This window comes from Sceloporus undulatus, chromosome 2 (genome assembly GCF_019175285.1).
Source record: "Sceloporus undulatus isolate JIND9_A2432 ecotype Alabama chromosome 2, SceUnd_v1.1, whole genome shotgun sequence".
Classification (NCBI taxonomy): Eukaryota; Metazoa; Chordata; class Lepidosauria; order Squamata; family Phrynosomatidae; genus Sceloporus; species Sceloporus undulatus.
The window spans coordinates 434,898-451,881 of record NC_056523.1 but is presented as its reverse complement, the minus strand read 5'-3'; the positions used below and the strand labels follow the sequence as shown (position 1 = coordinate 451,881).

Sequence of the window (16,984 nt, the reverse complement as noted above, 5' to 3'; positions counted from 1 at the left end):
TTGATCCTGTCCTCTGAAGTATTAGCTATTCCTCCTAATTTTAGTGTCATCTGCAAATTTGATAAGTATTCCCCCATTTCTGTCACCCAAGTCATTGATAAAGATGTTGAATAGCCCTGGGCCCAGGACAGAGCCCTGTGGGACCCCACTGGTCACTTCCCTCCAGGATGAAAAGGAGCCATTGTTGAGCACCCTTTGGGTTCGGCCGGTCAACCAATTACAGATCCATGTAACAGTTGCCTTGTCTAGCCCACATTTTACAAGCTTGTTTGCAAGAATGTCATGGGGAACTTTGTCAAAGGCCTTAGTGAAATCAAGATCTACTATATCCACAGCATTCCCTTCATCTACCAAGATGGTAATTTTATCAAAGAAAGAGATAAGATTTGTCTGGCATGACTTCTTTCTCTGAAACCCATGTTGGCAATGCTCCAGCCATTAAACCATTCCCTAAATATGACTTACGCCCACTTTTCCCCAAGGTTTTTCTTCCTTTTCTTCCTCTGAGGCTGAGAGAGTGTCTGCTTTGCCCTCTGGCACTTAGTTGGTTTGCATGGCTAAGCAAGGATTTGAACCCAGGTCTCCCAAAGTGTAGCATTCAGAGCACCATAAAGCACAAACTACACACTAAACTTTGTTGTTGTGCACCTTCAATAAACTCTGACTTTAATAAGTCCTAAAAGTTTCTCAGAGGCTGGATGGCCATCTGTCAATGGGGATGCTTTGACTGAGAGTTCCTGCATGGCAGAATGGGGTTGGACTGGATCAGGGCCCTTCTTGGAGTCTCTTCTAACTCTATGACTCTATGATTCCAGACAGATTTCTGCAGAGGAGGATTGCTGCCTCCGAGGCTGAGAGAGAGTCACCCAGTGACCCTCCAGGGCTGGGATTCGAATCCTGGTCTCTCAGACTTGAGCATTCTGCAGTTGAGAGAGTGTGACTCGATTTTTGCACTCTGCAACAACTCACCGGTTCGAAGACGGCCGGCTCCCCTTTCTCTCCTTTCAGACCTCTGGGTCCGTGGATGACCTGTGGGTCACAGACATGTAGCCGCAAAGAAAGGGGCAGAGTCAGTATAACACAACCATCACACACTTACACACATGCATGGTGTGACTCTGTCCCCCAATTCCCTGGCCTCCATTTTGGAGTGCAGGAAACTGGGTTAGACCCCCAAATCTTGGAAGGACTGGGTTGGGGGATGTGGCTCTGAAACAGAGCCTCCAGCAGGTTATTCCTTAGTGGTCTCACATCCAAGGACCATCCAGGGCTGAGCCTGCTTAGCTTCCAAGATCAGATCAGATCTGGTGTCTTTTGAGTATTCAGGCCATTGTTATTATCATGAAGGAATCTCAGAGGAGGTTGAAACAGAGCCTTCAGCACTGGGGATTCATTGACAGTCTCCCATCCAAGGACTATCCAGGGCTGACCCTGCTTCCAAGATCAGAGGGGACCTGGTGCCTTTTGGGTATTTAGGACATAATAATTATTATTATTGTCAGCAAGGAATCTCAGAGGAGGTTCTGCTATTTCCTTCCACTGAAAGAGAGTCTCCAGCAGCGGGTATGCCTTGGCCGTTTCCCATTAAAGGACTATCCAGGGCTGGCCCTGCTTAGCTTCCAAGGTCAGACCAGATCTGGTATCTTTAAGGGTTTTTAGGCCATTATTATTATCATCAAGGGTTTGTACAAAAAATGAATTCTGAGAGCTGCGGTGCTGCAGCAAACTACAAATCCCAGGAATTCCAGAACAGGCCCCACCTGGAATATTGTGTCCAGTTCTGGGCACCACAATTCAAAAAGGACATTGAGAAACTGGAGCATGTCCAAAGGAGGGCAACTAAAATGGTGAAGCGTCTGGAAACCATGCCCTATGAGGAACGACTTAGGGAGCTGGGGATGTTTAGCCTGGAGAAAAGAAGGTTAAGAGGTGATATGATCGCCCTGTTTAAATATTTGAAAGGATGTCATATTGAGGAGGGAGCAAGCTTGTTTTCTGCTGCTCCAGAGAACAGGACCTGGAACAATGGATGCAAGCTCCAGGAAAAGAGATTCCAGCTCAACATTAGGAGGAACTTCCTGAGAGTAAGGGCTGTTCGACAGTGGAACAAACTCCCTCGGAGTGTAGTGGAGTCTCCTTCCTTGGAGGTCTTTAAACAGAGGCTGGATGGCCATTTGTCATTGGGAATGCTTTGATTGTGATTTCCTGCATGGCAGAATGGGGTTGGACTGGATGGCCCCTGTGGTCTCTTCCAGCTCTATGATTCTATGATTCTATGGAGCTCAAGGGTTTAAAGTGGCTTCAAACTGCGTTAATTCTGCAGTGTAGATGCAGCCTCCTTTCCTGGAAAAATCTTAGTGGAGGCTTGCTCTGCATTTAGCACTGTTTGTTTTATTTTTTGGCTGGGAAAGCTAATTCCTCGGTCCGTTTGGGACACAAGCGTCCTTTTGTTCTTCGCACCCGTCTCCCCTCCAGCCCCCAAAGTTTGCCTGGCTTTATGAAAAAGGGGGCATAAATAAGGCCCTCCATCTTTTGCTCAAGTCCTGCTCTGGCTTTCCATTTGCAAGTCAAAAAGCCCCCCCCCCCAACTTCTAAAAGAAATCTAAGCAAAAATTCATTTTTTGTACAGCCCCCTCCCAAAAAACAATCCCAAACCTATTTCAGAGAAAGGAATTGGCAAAACCACCTCTGAGGACTCCGTGATGATAATAGTAATTGCCTAAATGGTCTTTAAAGGCATCGGATTTGGTCTGATCTTGGAAGCTAAGCAAGGTCAGCCCTGGATAGTCCGTGGATGGGAGACCGCCGACAAAGACCCGGTGCTGGAGGCTCGGTTTCAGAGGAGGGAATTGGCAAAAGCAGTCCTGAGGATTCCTTGATGATAATAATAATGATGGTCAAAAAACTTAAAAGGGGAAACAAGAAGAAATCCCGACTATAGAAAATATCCCTTTGCATCCATTGCAAATGTCTCCAGTCTGCAATTAATCCTCTGCCTTCCCACTTTCTCAGCTGCTTTTAAAACGCCCCAATTTCCTCTCTTTTCCTCCTCCTTCGTCCCCATTTTATTCCAAGTGCTGCAAGCTGAGTTCGAAATGCAAAAGGGGTTTGCAGGCCATTGATTCTGCAAAGGGACGAAGGGCTCCTCCGACTCTTCCCAGTTCCTTCTCGTTTGTGGGTCCTTCCTCATTAATAACTTTGCATATTTGAAATGTTCAAAAGTATGGGAAGGATTGTCTTAAGATTTCTTCCACTTTCAAACAGAATTTTATCAGAATTTTCATTTCATCCTCCATTTTCCTTTACATTTTCAAAATTTTAAAATTTTAAATTCCCTTAAAATTTGATACTGTTTTCCTTTTAAAAAATTAAAATTTAAAATTCATTTAAAATTTTATTCTGTTTTCCTTTGGAATTTTTAAAATTTAAAATTCTTTAAAATTTTATCTTGTTTTCCTTTGGAATTTTTAAAATTTAAAATTTCATTCTGATTTCCATTATTATTATTATTATTATTATTATGTTTATAATAGGCCTGCCCAGTACAGGCTTAGAAATCTAAAACAGTCCAAGTTAAAACAGTATAAAACAGGCAAAATAATTTTTTTAAAAAACAATTAAACAGTTTTTAAAATTTAAATATTTAAATTCCTTTAAAACGTTATTCTGTTTTCCTTTTTAAAAAATTATTTTTAAATTCCTTTAAAACTTTATCCTGTATTCCTTTAAATTTTTTTTAAATTTAATTTTAAATTCCTTTAAATTTTTATCCTGTTTTCCTGTAAACTTCATTAAAAATTGAAATTGCTTTAAAATTTTATCCACTATCTTCCTTTTTAAAAAAAAGAAGAAGAGAAAATGTTTCCCACAATAACAGAATTTAGGGATTTTACATCTCTCCAAAGATGGAGAATTTCACCTGCAAAATCCCTTTTTCCAAACCTGGAAACCTTCTTCTCATTACCTGGATTTTTAATTTCATTCAAACGACAATCGCAAAGGAGAATCTGTGAATTTCACAAATCCTTCAAAGGGTGCGTCCACACTGTAAACTGTGACTTTTTAATTGGTATATTGTCAACTATGTATTATATGAGTGTATTTTAATGGTTTTATAGTATTGTATTTTAACATTTGGTTTTATGTGTTTCCTTTTTTAATTGTATTTTGCATTTTAACATACAAAAGACCTTGGGCCCTCAGGAGATTTGGGAAAGAAATAAAATTTATTATAATAATAAATTTAATATTTAATAAATAATAATAATAATAATAATAAATGGATTATAATAATAAATTATAATACATTTATTATTATTATTATTATTAAAGTTATTATCATTAATATTATTAAAAGTGGTGTCAAAACATATTATTATTTATTATTAATATTATAATAAATGTATTATAATAAAATTGTAATAATATTTATTGTTGTTGTTGTTGTTAGAAAGAATAATGCATTTTGACACCACTTTTAATATTTAATTATTATCATTATTTTGAAATTGTAAGCCACTTTGAGTTCCTACTTTGGGAGGGAAAGTGGGATATAATAATAATAATAATAATAATGTAGTAATAATTAAGTGCTGTAGCTCCATCCCATCATGGAACCCTGGGATTTGTAGTTCTGCAAGGTCTTCATGGCCTTCTTTCCCAAAGAGGGCTGCCCCCCAACTACAAATCCCAGGATTCCACAGGAAGCACGAAGCCTTGGAAGTTAAAGCAGTGTCAAACTGTATTAATTCTACAGTGTAGATGCACCCAAAGACTGGAAGCAATGAGGAGGAGGGAAGGAAGGGGACCAAAAGGGGCAGTGCTTAGGAACAACTTCTCAAAATGGCCGCCAGGGTCATAAATTACCGTGTCCCGTTTTTGGGGCAGGGGCTTCCGCCTTTCCCGCTACCCAAATCAGTAATTTGTCCAATTGGTCTGCAGAGATGGCCTTGTATGTGATGACATCATAACGTTGCATGATGACATCACAGAACAAGGAGGTAGCCCACAGAAGGCCTTCCTGTTGCCGGGGCCATGGCAACCCATTTCTAAGCAAATCGCCATTTTGGGAAAACATGACAAAGTTAAGGAAAGGCAGATAATGACATCACAGGAAGTGCTATCACCAAAGAGGTAAGGTCACAGGAAGTAGTCGGGGAAAAGACACATCAAAACGCGACAATTATTAGAAACAGGGGATGACCAAAGCAGGAAATGATGTCATGAGACAGACAGAGAGAGCAATAACCATAATAGACAGGGAAAAGGGTAAAGTGCTGCCACACAGTGGCAGGTGGTTGCAAAGGCAGGAGGAAGTGACGGCTTCTGCGCAGGAAGTGACAGAAAAAAGTCAGCGATGAACAGGAAGTGACAACAACCAGCCTTGATCCACAGCCAAATGGCACAAAACAGAAAAAGAGCAAGAACAACCAGGCGCCACAAGCAAAGTGAACACAGCACAACGCAACACAACAGCAGGAAACACCTTAGGAAGAGACAGCAGGAAGTGACATGTAAACAGTATGTTGCTGAAATAAGAGTTGTGGTTGCACTACAACCCAGAGGCCAACCAGCAGCCAGGAGGAAGTGACATCACCGCGCAACACAGACAAATGCACAACTGACAGGAAGTGGACTCACAAGACAGGAAGTGGCAGCGACACCATGACATAACAGAAGAGAGGAGGAAGAATTCCCAGAAGCCAACCAGCAGCCAGGAGGAAGTGACATCACCGCGCAACACAGACAAATGCGCAACTGACAGGAAGTGGACTCACAAAACAGGAAGTGTCAGTGACACCATGACGTAATAGAAGGGAGGACAGAGGAGAAAGGCCTCGGGGGTCTCCCCATGAAGGGGTTGTGCGCCCCACTTACGCCTCCGCTGTGAGGGGTCTCGGCTGGACGCACAGGGCCCAGCTCCGACGGCTCCTCCCCCTCGCCATAGGTCCTATAGGTGTATTCGTACTCCAGGCCCACGCCGAGCCCCTCCTCTTCTGCAAAGACCACTTCCTCCTCCGCTGCTGCTGCCGTGGGGCGTGGGCCGGGCGCTTCCTCCTGCCCCCCAGACAGGGTGGGAACCCAACAAGACGTTAGAGGAGGGAAGTGGGGCTCAGCCCCCGCATCCAGACCCTCATCTGACCTGAGGGGCCCCCATTCCATCCTCCCTTCCAAATAACCCAACGTGATATCAGCTGCAGGATATGAATCTTCCTTGGGTTTTAGTCCGAACTTTACATGATCCAGGCCAGTGGTTCCACCAATGAGGAACGATCTGGCCAAGGTCCTGAATCTATCCTGCAGCTAAAGATCAGTTCACTAGCCCCAGGGGCAGAGTCCCCTGCAACTATAAATGTCCCTCGGTCCAGCATGGCTGACCACCATCCTTCTCCCTTGGGAGAAAGCTACACTGGGGCCTTGTTCTTTGGTTGACTGCCCATTGCCCAACTGGTCATGGAGGCTGGAACCTAGTGTCCGGAGTTTGCGCTCAATCCCACCGGCCAACCCCTTCCTAGGAATGCCCCATAGCTCCCCTTTGTCCAGTTATTCCCCATTTCCACCACAACAAGTGGGAAACAAGCCATGGAGTATCTCGACTTGTTGGTGCTTCTTTGGACTACAACTCCCAGTTGGATGGGGGATTTTGTGGTACAACTCCTCCCCCCCCCCCCGCCAAATCTTGGCTCTCCTGTTGTAATCTGGGGATGGGGGTGACATTTACCTCTCCCTGTGGGACTGAAGGGTCCGGGGGTGACCCTTCCCTTGGGGAGGTCTCTTCCCAGTAAGTGGCGTCCGCATCCGGAGGGAGAGTGTAGTCGGGGTATTCGTGTGGGGACCCCCAGGGTTCCTCTGTCGGGGGCAGACCCACGTCCTTGGGGCGCACATGGGAAGAAGAAGAAGAGGGCCAAAGGACAGGGAAAAGGAGAGGGCACCAATAGGGACATTTGAGGGAAAGAGAGGGATCGGTGTTGATGTGTTGATGAAAGGATGGATTGGTGGAAGGAGGGAGAGAAGAAAAGAGGGGAGAAAAGAGATGAGGAGAAGGAAAGAGAAGAGGAGAAAAGGAGAGGAGAAGGAAAGAAGAGAAGAGGGGAGAAAGAAGAGAAGGAAGAAGAAGAGAAGAAAGGAGAAGAGGACAAAGGAAGGAATGGAATGGAACAGGGTTGAGGAGAGAAAGGAAGAAAACAAAGAAGGGAAGGAGAAGAGAAGAGGGTAAAAGGGAAGAAGAAAAGGGGACAAGGGAAGAGGAGAGGGAGAGATGGGAGAGAATTGAGGAGGGAGGAGAAAGAAGGGGGAAAACAGAAGAAGAGAAGAGGGAAGAAGAAAAGAGAGGAGATGAGGGGACAAGGGAAGAAGATAGAGGAAGAGATGGCAGAGAAGAGGATTGAGGAGAAAGAAGGAAAAAACAGGAGAAGAGAGGAGAAAAGGGAAGAAGAAAAGAGGAGGGGACATGAAGAGAGGAGAAAGAGATGAGAGAGGAGAGGATTGAGGAGGAAGAAGGGAAGGAAACAGGAGAAAAGAAGATAAGTGAGGAGAAAATAAAGGGAGAGAAGAAAAGAAGAGATGGAAGAAGCCGAGGGGCAAGAGAAGAGGAGAAAAGGAGAGAGGAAAAGAGGAGATGAGAAGAAGAAAAAAAGCAAAGAGAAGAAAGATAGAAAAGTAGTGAGATGAACAGAAGAAGAGAGTAGTGGTGGAGGAAGAAGAGGAGAGAAGAGGGGAAGAGAAAGGAGAGAAGAAAAGTGAGGAGTGGTGAAGAGATGAAGAGAAGGAGGTTGAGGAGGGAAAGGGAAGGGATGAAAATAATAGAAGAGAAGGAGAGGAGAGAAACAGTGGAGGGAGAAAGAGGAGAAGATAAGTGAGGAGGGAAAAGGACAAAAGAAGAGAAGGAAAGAGGAAATGAGAATAAAGGAGAAAAAATGAGAGAAGAGGGAAGAAGTGATGAGAGTAGAGGAGCCATGAGAAGCAATGCAGGGAGGGAAGAGGGAAAGAAAAGAAAGCAAAAGAAAAGGGAGAAGAGAGGAGGCAGGAAGGAAGGAGGAAGAGGAGAAAAGAAAGGAAGGAAGGTGAGCCCAACAAGGGGTTTAATAAAAAGGGGGGGGGGGGGCGAGATCAATGGATTTACAGAGAAAGAAAGAGTGAATTGATGAAAGAAGAGAAGGGAAATGGAAGGGACACAGGAAGGGGGGAGCGTGAAAAGACAGTGAAGGAGGAAGGGCACCAAAAATTGAGGATCAAACAGAATGGCGCATAGGATGGATTGATGTAATCAGAGAGAAAAGATGATGGAAGGGAGCAAAAGAGAGAGAAGAGGACACCGTTAGTGAGTCCAAACTTCTCCTCGAAGGGAAGGATTCCTCATCCCAGATCATTTCTCCCATTTTGGGGGGGACAAAGTGATCTTGGGGCCAGAATCTCAGCCTCCCGTGGCCTGGACTGGGAGAAAGCTGGCTCCGTTTGAGGGGAAGGGGCTTCAAGAGAAACACAAGGCCAAAACACCGAAGGGGCACGCCTGGGGGGCAGATGTAGCTCACGTAACCCCTTCCCAGGGGGCACCGAATCCAATCTGCCCCCCCCAACCTGAACATGGCCGCCTTCGGAGGTTTTGTGGCTGTTTCTCTTGACTGGGACACCTTCCCCACGGCCCACGTTTTTCGGGGAGGAAGAACATGCATCGCGAGGACACAGGTGACCAAAGCCCCGTGGTTACACACAGACGTGACAAAGACACGGTGACACACGGATGTAACAAAGACCTGGTTACACACAGAGAGACACAGACTGATGGGGGGGGGGGTGATGGAGAGGGTATTTTGGGGGGGACAACAAGGCGATGTGTCCTTTCACCCCTCAATGGGGGGGATACCAGGTTGTGAACTCACAGACCTGCATCCTTCCCTCTTGCTCTACCTGCTGGTAGCTGTTCCCACGCAGCCGAGATGCGCCAACGCCAGCTTGCGCATGGGCCCCAGATCGGCCCAGAGAGTTTTTCGTGACGGAGGATTTGGATGCCGCTTTGGCACTGTTGCCGCCGCCATTGTAGGACTTCCCATTGGCCGAGGTGGACTTGCCATTGCCGGGAGATTTCCCATTTTTGGCGCTGGTCTTGGCATAGCTGGGCGCCGTGCCCATCAGTTGGCGCTTCTGGGGCTGTTTGGGTTTGGGTTTGGGTTTAGCAGTGGGGGTCTTGGCCTTGGTTGGTTTCTAGTGGTGATGAGGATGAGGATGAAGATGGTGATGGATGGCGATGAAGGTGGTGGCGAAGATGAAGGAGCAGCAACAACAACAGAGCAACAACACAACAACACAGGAAGCAAAGACAAAGGCATGAATGCAGGGTGACCACAGGCCCTCATTTCCCAAGACACGTCCTACATTTCGACCTTCTGTCTAGGAGGATTTCCAAAATGTCCTCCATTTTGAGCATGGCTACGCATGAGATTATACAGTAGGCCCGCCACATTCGCTGGAGTTAGAGTCACGGGACCCCCGTGAAAATGGGGAAACAGCAAATGGAAAAACACACTACTTTTTAAACTTGAAAGAATACCTCTCTAGGAATCCCTAGCTCCTCCACCAGAACCTTATGGTCAATATCTGCCAGAATTTGACCACAGACACATGCTAGAGGACCTATCAATGGCTAGAGAAGTGTTCTCTCTAGGAATCTCAAGGTCCTCCAAAGCAACTCTGTGGTCAACATCTGCCAGAGTTTGACCACAGGATCATGTTGGAGGACCTACAAATGCCCAGAGAGGTGTTTTCTCTAGTAACCTCTAGGTCCCCCAGCACCCCTCTATGGTCAACGTCCTTCTTTGGAGGACCTACTGATTCCTAGAGAGAACATATGAATCAAATCAGCAAATGCAGAGGGCTGACCATATTTAACAGGAGTGTTGTTAAGCTTTTATTTTGCAATGCCTTCCCTTTTTCCTGAACGTCCTACATTTTACGGTGCCTCGTCCTCCTTTGCAATGAAGACATCTGGTCACCCTGAACAATGGCAGTGACCACAGTGGCGATGGCTCCCAAATCAAGGGCCATCCTTTTTTTTCCTCCCCATCCATCGTCCTCTTATTTTGGGGCAATTTGTTGTGCTAAACGCTCCGCACAATCACAGCAACCCACCTTGAATCCCATTGTGAGAGAAAGGTGGGATACAAATCCTTCAAATAAATAAATGTACAGTTAGGGTTAGGCAAACTATTTGCAGCAGCCACAAATGTGTATGTGCATTTCTCATTGACATCCCACAACCGTGTGCCCAAGTGTGCTTGTGTCACTGGAAATTCCTTGCGTGTCCAGACAAGCCAGCCATCGCAAGCCGAAAAGGCCACAGAGAAGCAGTCAAAACGATGGAGCCATTTTGATATAAATGAAATAACAGAACATTCCTCCTCTGGCTGCAAATAGGAGAAACGGTGGGCGCAAAAACCCTCTTTTTCAGACCTGAAAAGGAATACTGTTGAAACGAGCGGCTGCACATAAAGCGCATGATGAATGAGCGGACGGTTCCTGAGCCAAGGCGGCCGGAGCGAAACCCGACAGCAGGCAAAAAACACACCCTCCATTCATTGAAGGGACCGCACTGTGCATCCACACTGGAGAAATAACCCGGTTTGGCATAGCTTTGACTTGTCTGGCTCAAGGCTATGGTCTGGACCCCACAACATACTCCAACTCCCAGAATTCCATAACCTTGAGCCAGACAAGTTAAAGCCGTGCCAAACCTGGCAGTCATAGCACAAAGCGATAATGTTTCCACATTTCGGAGGCGCAGGAACCTCAGGAAAGTGGTGGAAAAAAACACATTTAAAAAATAAAACACTGAGAACACCTCTCTAGGAATTCCTAGGTCCTCCAGTGCAACTCTATGGTTGATATCAACAGTTAAACTGACCATAGAATTGTGTTGGAGGACCTAAAAATGCCTAGAGAAGGGTTCTCTCTAGGAATCTCTAGGTCCTCCAGTGCAACTCTATGGTCGACATCCACCAAAAGTTGACTACTCCATGATCTGCTTTTGTCTGGCAGGACCTAGAGATTTTTAGAGAGAAGAAATCGCTCAGAGCTATGATTCCTAGAGAAAACATACTGCTCAAATCTTTGCTTTTTTAAAAAGAGATGTTTTAAACTATTAACTGTTTAATTGTATTTCAAGGAGAGGTGGGATTGTGGGACATGGAATGTATTTTTATTGGAATGTATATTTTAATGTTGTAAGCCGCTCCGGTTGCGTTGTGCAGAGGAGCGGGATAAAAATAGAATTTATTATTATTATTATTATTATTATTATTAATCAATCTGCGGCAGGAACTGTAGTCCTAATGCTTCTCTGGGCATTTGTAGGTCCTCCAGCACAATTCCATGGTCAATATCTGGCAGATTGTGACCATAGAGTTGCCCTGGAGGACCTAGAAATTCCTAGAGGGGTGTCCTCTGGATAGCGGGGTTTTGTTTTTATTGGTAAATTTTCCACTTTCAAGGGGGTCTTGTGCCCCTAACCTCAGCAAATATGGGGCCCGTCGTATAATCCTCATGGGCTTTGTTGTCTTGTTTACACCTCCCATGATCCTCTGGTGGCTGGGAAGGGCCGATGGGACCTGCGATCCAACAACATCTAGACAGGCACATAATGACCCCCAACGTGTGGTCCTTTCTGCAATTGAGGCAGAGGGCTTTTCCATTCCAGCTGCCCCCCATTTTGCCCCAACTATTGAGCCGCTGCGTAAAAGACAGATGGACATGGATGGACAGATGGACAGACGTGGATGGAAGGACATGGACGGACAACGGATGGGTCCCGGACCCACAAAACAAAGACTGGGCTCCCAGATACGAGGACGGACAAATGGAGGGACAGACAGACAGACACGTTTGGAGGGGGAGGAGCCTGTGACGCCCCTCCCCTTACCTGCTCCCTGTCTCCCCCTAGTGGCCAGGAGGAGGAAGCGCCTGCCCCGTCCTTCCCGGGAGCGTAAGAAAAGTCCGAATACCCATCATCCTCTTCCACATCCTCACCAGAGTACTGAAGGAGAGGAAAAGAGGTGATTTCTCCTTTTTTCTTTCTTGGGAAAGAAAGAAAAATGCACGCTTTGAATGGCAGACTCCAGCAAAAGGGAAAATCAACTCAGTGCGGACAAGGCAACCGGGATCGAAAGCGATTCCGGAGACCGAGTGGAGGGCCTTACAGAAACTAAGGGGGTCTAAATGGATTGCACCGGCCCCTGAAGGAGATCGGTTTCTATTTATTCATTCCGTTTTCTATGCCGCCTTTCTCCCAGGAAGGGACCCAAGGCGGATTACAAGATTAAAAACATCTCACAAACTTCACCGTGACATTTCTATTAAAAAAACAGTTAAAATCATCCATTTAAAACTATATAAGTTAACATTAAAACATTCAAAAGATATTTCTGGGTGCATCCACAATGTAGAAATAAATGCAGTTTGATATCACTTTTAAATCACTTTATTATCACTTTATTATTATTATATTTATTATTATTAGTTATTTCATTTATTTATATCCCACTTTTCTCCAGGTATAGTGATTCAAGGCAACTGTAGCTCTGTCTGATGGGATCCTGGGATTTGTAGTTTTGCAGAGTCTTTTCCTTTTCCTACCAAAGGTCGCTGGTGCCTCACAAAAACTACAAATCACAGGATTCTGTAGGACGGAGACCTGGTAGTTAAAGCTGTGTAGAAACCGCATTATTTCTGCAAAGTAGATGCACCCCTGGTTTTTATTTGGAATTATATAAAATAGTGTTTGGGAGGGGGGTCTGCAACCCACTTCCCTGCAGAGCGGTCTAGAAATCCCAAACGAATCGAAACCAAACAAACCCATGGAAAGCGATCAAGGGGAGACCCCCCCCCCCCCCCAAATGGGGGCCTCTGCCCCCCTGCTCTCACCTGCGGCCTGGTGGGTCTCTGCTGGGCCTCCTGGGCTTGGGGCTTGTGGGTCGTCGCCCCCTCGCACTCGGGACTGTAGTGCTCGCAGTAGTCATAGGCCGCCTGGGGGCTGGAGGAGATGAGCAGCTGCTGGATGTCTCCCTGCAGGGAAAGGAGAAAGACCCTGGAAGACCTAGACTGCCTCTGAGGGGGACCTAGGGATGTATAGTTTTGCTGCAGAGGGGCTTAAAATTTCCTGCTTCTTCGGTTTAAAGGGGGATACTATCCAGGTTTATACGTGGATGATAACAAGGTTTATAGGGAGATATTGGCCAGGTTTATAAGGGGAGGCTAGCCAGGTTTAAAAGGGCATACTAGCCAGGTTCAGAAGAGGATACTAGGCAGGTTTATAAGGGGATGCTTTCCAGGTTTACAAGGAGATGCCAGCCAGGTTTATGAAGGGATGTTAACCAAATTTATAAGGGGATGCTAGCCAGACCCAAAGGGGGAGGCTAGCTGAATTTAAAAGTGCATGCTAGCCAAGTTTATAAGGAGATGTCAGCTAGGTTTAGAAGGAGATGGTCGTCAGGTTTACAAGGGGGGGGGGGGGGCTAGCCAGGTTTATAAGGGCATGCTAGCCAGGTTTATAAGAAGAGGCTAGCCAGGTTTAAGAGGTGATACAGACCAGGTTTAAAAGACTGCTCTCATGGATTTGGCTCCTTTCTCTATAGACAGGCCTACCTCGAAGACTTCTTCATCCAGGATGCGGGTTCCAAAGACAGTGATGCCACGCGTGTCGATGGCCGGCTGGTTCCCCCGGGGCAGGGGCCGGGTCGCCTTCTTCTTGCAGTCCAGCACCAGGGTCACTTGCTTCTTGCTGACGCTGAGGGCCACCCGGTGCCACCTGGGCAGCAGGAATCCATGGAAAAGGAAAGCTTTAATTTTTCATTTTACATTTAAAAATCGAAAGTAAAAGTGCAACAGCATTTTAAGGTGAGCCCTGACGGCATTTAAACCTTGTTATCCTCATGCATCTTGCTTTAACCTTCCATAATCAACCCTGCATCTCATGCTGGGAGAAAGGCAACATGTAAGTAAAGCCAATTAACCAATGTATTTTTTTTAATTATAGTAATAATTAGCAAGAATTTACGGACAGTAAGAGCAGTCATGAGAAGTAAAAATATATTTGATGATGATGATCTTTGAAAAAATCCAGTATCGTTTAGATATTCCAGTTTGCCAGTCTTTGGCTGGAATTTTCTTGTTTGTGAGCCAATTTTCATCTCATTTTTATTTCAATAAATTGGGGTATTTGTCTGATAAAATATAAAATCAATGGTGCAAGTCATCCTGTGGCCCTCCAGGTGTGGCTGGACTGCAATCCCCAGTGTTGGGGGTGATGGGACTTGCAATCCAATAGCATCTGGAAGGCCACTGGGTTATTCCCTCCCTTGCAATGAATAAATAGATCCCTGGCTGTAGGTATCTTGGGAGGGGGGCGAAATGAGGCCAATGCACTCCCCAAAACTAAAAATCCCCCCCCCCCCCTCTGCAAACAAAATCTTTGGCCTTGCAGTAACTTAGGACTTCAGTGGAGTCTTTAGGAAATACACTTCTGGCCTCCGAAGAAAAAGGACAAAAGGAATGCAAAAAGGAAAGAGGAAATCCATATGTGGAAGGTTTTCGGTCTCTCAGGTCTCCGGTGCTATGAATTTAGGGACTGGAGGAAGAATATAATAATAATAATAATAATAATAATAATAATAATAATACTTTATTTATATACCGCTTTTCCAATTATCAAAGCGGTGTACATCAAGAATATAATTACATTCAGTTTAAATATATATATATATACACACACACACAGTCAAAAATCTAATCTATCAGTCAATAAAATGCAATTCTATCAAGAACAGTGACTACAGAGAGTCAGACGGATATGCTAATCGAAATCAATATGTCTTCAGAGCCTTCTTGATGGCATCCAAAGTAGGGCAGACTCGAATTTCGTCAGGGAAGTTGTTCCAGAGAGTCGGTGCTGTCGAAGCAAATGATCTCTTGTGAGCTACTGACAGTCTCACTCTGGGACACTCTAGCAGATGTTTCCCTGATGTTCGGAGGGTGCGAGGCGGATTGTGTGGGAGGAGGCGCTCCTTCAAGGAGCTCGGGCCCAAGCCATGTAGGGCTTTATAGGTAATAACCGACACTTTGTATTAAGCCCGGAAGCTGATGGGCAGCCAGTGAAGAGATTTTAATACTGGGGTTATATGGTCTGCCCTGGATGTTCTGGCGACCAGCCTGGCTGCAGCCTTTTGAACTAACTGAAGCTTCCGAACCTGGTACAAAGGTAGCCCCATGTAGAGCGCATTGCAGAAATCCAAGCGAGAGGTTACCAGTGCGTGTACTACTGTTTCAAGGTCCTTTTGGTCAGCTGCACCTGTGTGTATCTCCAATGGATCCATGGTGAATCTGCTCTGGGTTCTACTCTGAACTTAAATGATAGCACAAATACTGAAGCCGAGCCTCGAGGGCAGGTTTTGGCATTTTAATAGTGCTTTTAATGTTGATGTACAGCTCACAGCAGATTCATAGAATCACAGAATCCTAGAGTTGGAAGGGATCCCCAAGAGGTCATCCAGCCCAGCCTCTTTCTGCCATGCAGGATTACAAAGAATTGGAAGATCCTAGATTTGGGGGACTCCAAGGGCCATCCAGTCCAGCCCCTTCTTCTGCCATGCAGGAATACATAGGATCCTAGAATTCGAAGGGAATCCCAAGGGCCATCCAGCCCAGCCTCTTTCTGCCATGCAGGAATACAAACAACATAGAGCTGGGTGACTCCAAGGGCTGTCCAGTCTCATCCTTCTGCCCTGCAGGAATACATAGGATTCTAGACTTGGAAGGGACCTCTAAGGGTCATTTTGAATTCTGATCCCGTCCTCTGGAGTATTAGCTTCTCCTCTTAATTTGGTGTCATCTGCAAATTTGATAAGCATGGCTCCTATTCTTTGATCCAAGTCATTGATAAAGATGCTGAATAAAGCTAAGGATGCTGGTAATGAGCAAAGATTTGCATATTTTGGGGAGGAAGAGACATCAGCATTGTGAAGGTAGGAGAGGAAGGAGGTCCTGAGTTCAGGAACAGGGAAGGACCTTTTGGCGCAAAATTTTAAAATAAATCCATGCACATAGTAGAAGAAAAATGGACATTTCTGTGCCAAGGAAACCCCAAAGTCAGAGCCAAGGAATAATGAATTTGAGCCCAGAGATGCGTATCCAGGTGCTTTAAATCTGTGCAAACCCAGATTTTCGCTTTGCAAATTTTTACGCAGCCAAAAGAGTTTAAGAATTTGGTGGCTTCCAAGAAGGGAAGCGGAGATCCTGGGGAATCTGCAGGGCAAACGTGCGGCTGGCCATTGCCAGGAGACATTTCGCCTCCTGCCAAAAACAGGAGGGCAGGGAAGGGTTTGACGCATCTCTGCTGGGACTTTCCAGCAATGCGGACGGAGCAAGGATGGAAAAAAGGATATTCTGCTTTATGTGTTTACAGTTTCCCGACTGTCTGGAAAGCCCTGTTGGGATGAATAGCAGAGCCGAGATGGGGCTTTTTGAATGGCTTCCCTTTGCATCTGGACATTTTAGGGGATTATTTTGCATGGAAATAGGGGAGTATTCACACCGTACGATTGTCTCGATTTACAAGGGAGAGTTTAAATTAATCCTCTGCCATCCCACTTTTTCAGCCGCTGTTAAAAATGTCCCGGTTTCTCTCTCTTCCTCCTCCTCTTTGGTCCTCAGCTTCCTCCAATTGCTGCAAACGGAGTTTAGATTGCAAAAGTAGTTGGTTCTTCATCATCTCAGCAGACGGAAAGGAAAAGAAGGGATGAAACCTTGCCCTTCCCAGTTGGCTCAGGCAAAAGCAAACCGCTGCAGCCTTCCGTCATTTGGCGTTCGTCCTCATAACTTCTTCCACCTCGTCCACTTTCTGAGGTTGCTTGGCCAGACACAGGTTCCAGTTTCTGGAGTAGTGGTTCCCCAAACTTTAGTCCTCCAGATGTTTTGGACTTCGGCTCCCATCATTCCTGGC

The 16,984-nt window shown here is 45.7% G+C and overlaps 1 protein-coding gene across 9 annotated transcripts in view; it reads right to left on the bottom strand.

Annotated features, from left to right (window-relative positions):
• Positions 1 to 16,984, bottom strand: part of COL11A2 (collagen type XI alpha 2 chain) — a 95,168-nt gene that overhangs the window by 59,986 nt on the left and 18,198 nt on the right. Inside the window, exons 4-9 of one of the 9 annotated variants that reach the window (XM_042448153.1) lie at positions 13,633 to 13,795; positions 12,913 to 13,053; positions 11,912 to 12,025; positions 6,722 to 6,871; positions 5,878 to 6,057; positions 970 to 1,029 (exon numbers count right to left, since the gene is read on the bottom strand). In XM_042448153.1, coding sequence (XP_042304087.1) covers positions 970 to 1,029; positions 5,878 to 6,057; positions 6,722 to 6,871; positions 11,912 to 12,025; positions 12,913 to 13,053; positions 13,633 to 13,795 — 808 coding nt within the window. Of the gene's footprint in view, positions 1 to 969; positions 1,030 to 3,964; positions 4,097 to 4,866; positions 4,883 to 5,485; positions 5,580 to 5,877; positions 6,058 to 6,721; positions 6,872 to 8,907; positions 9,202 to 11,911; positions 12,066 to 12,912; positions 13,054 to 13,632; positions 13,796 to 16,984 lie in introns of those variants that run through there. The other 8 variants (XM_042448152.1, XM_042448157.1, XM_042448154.1 and 5 more) reach the window with 8 other exon arrangements.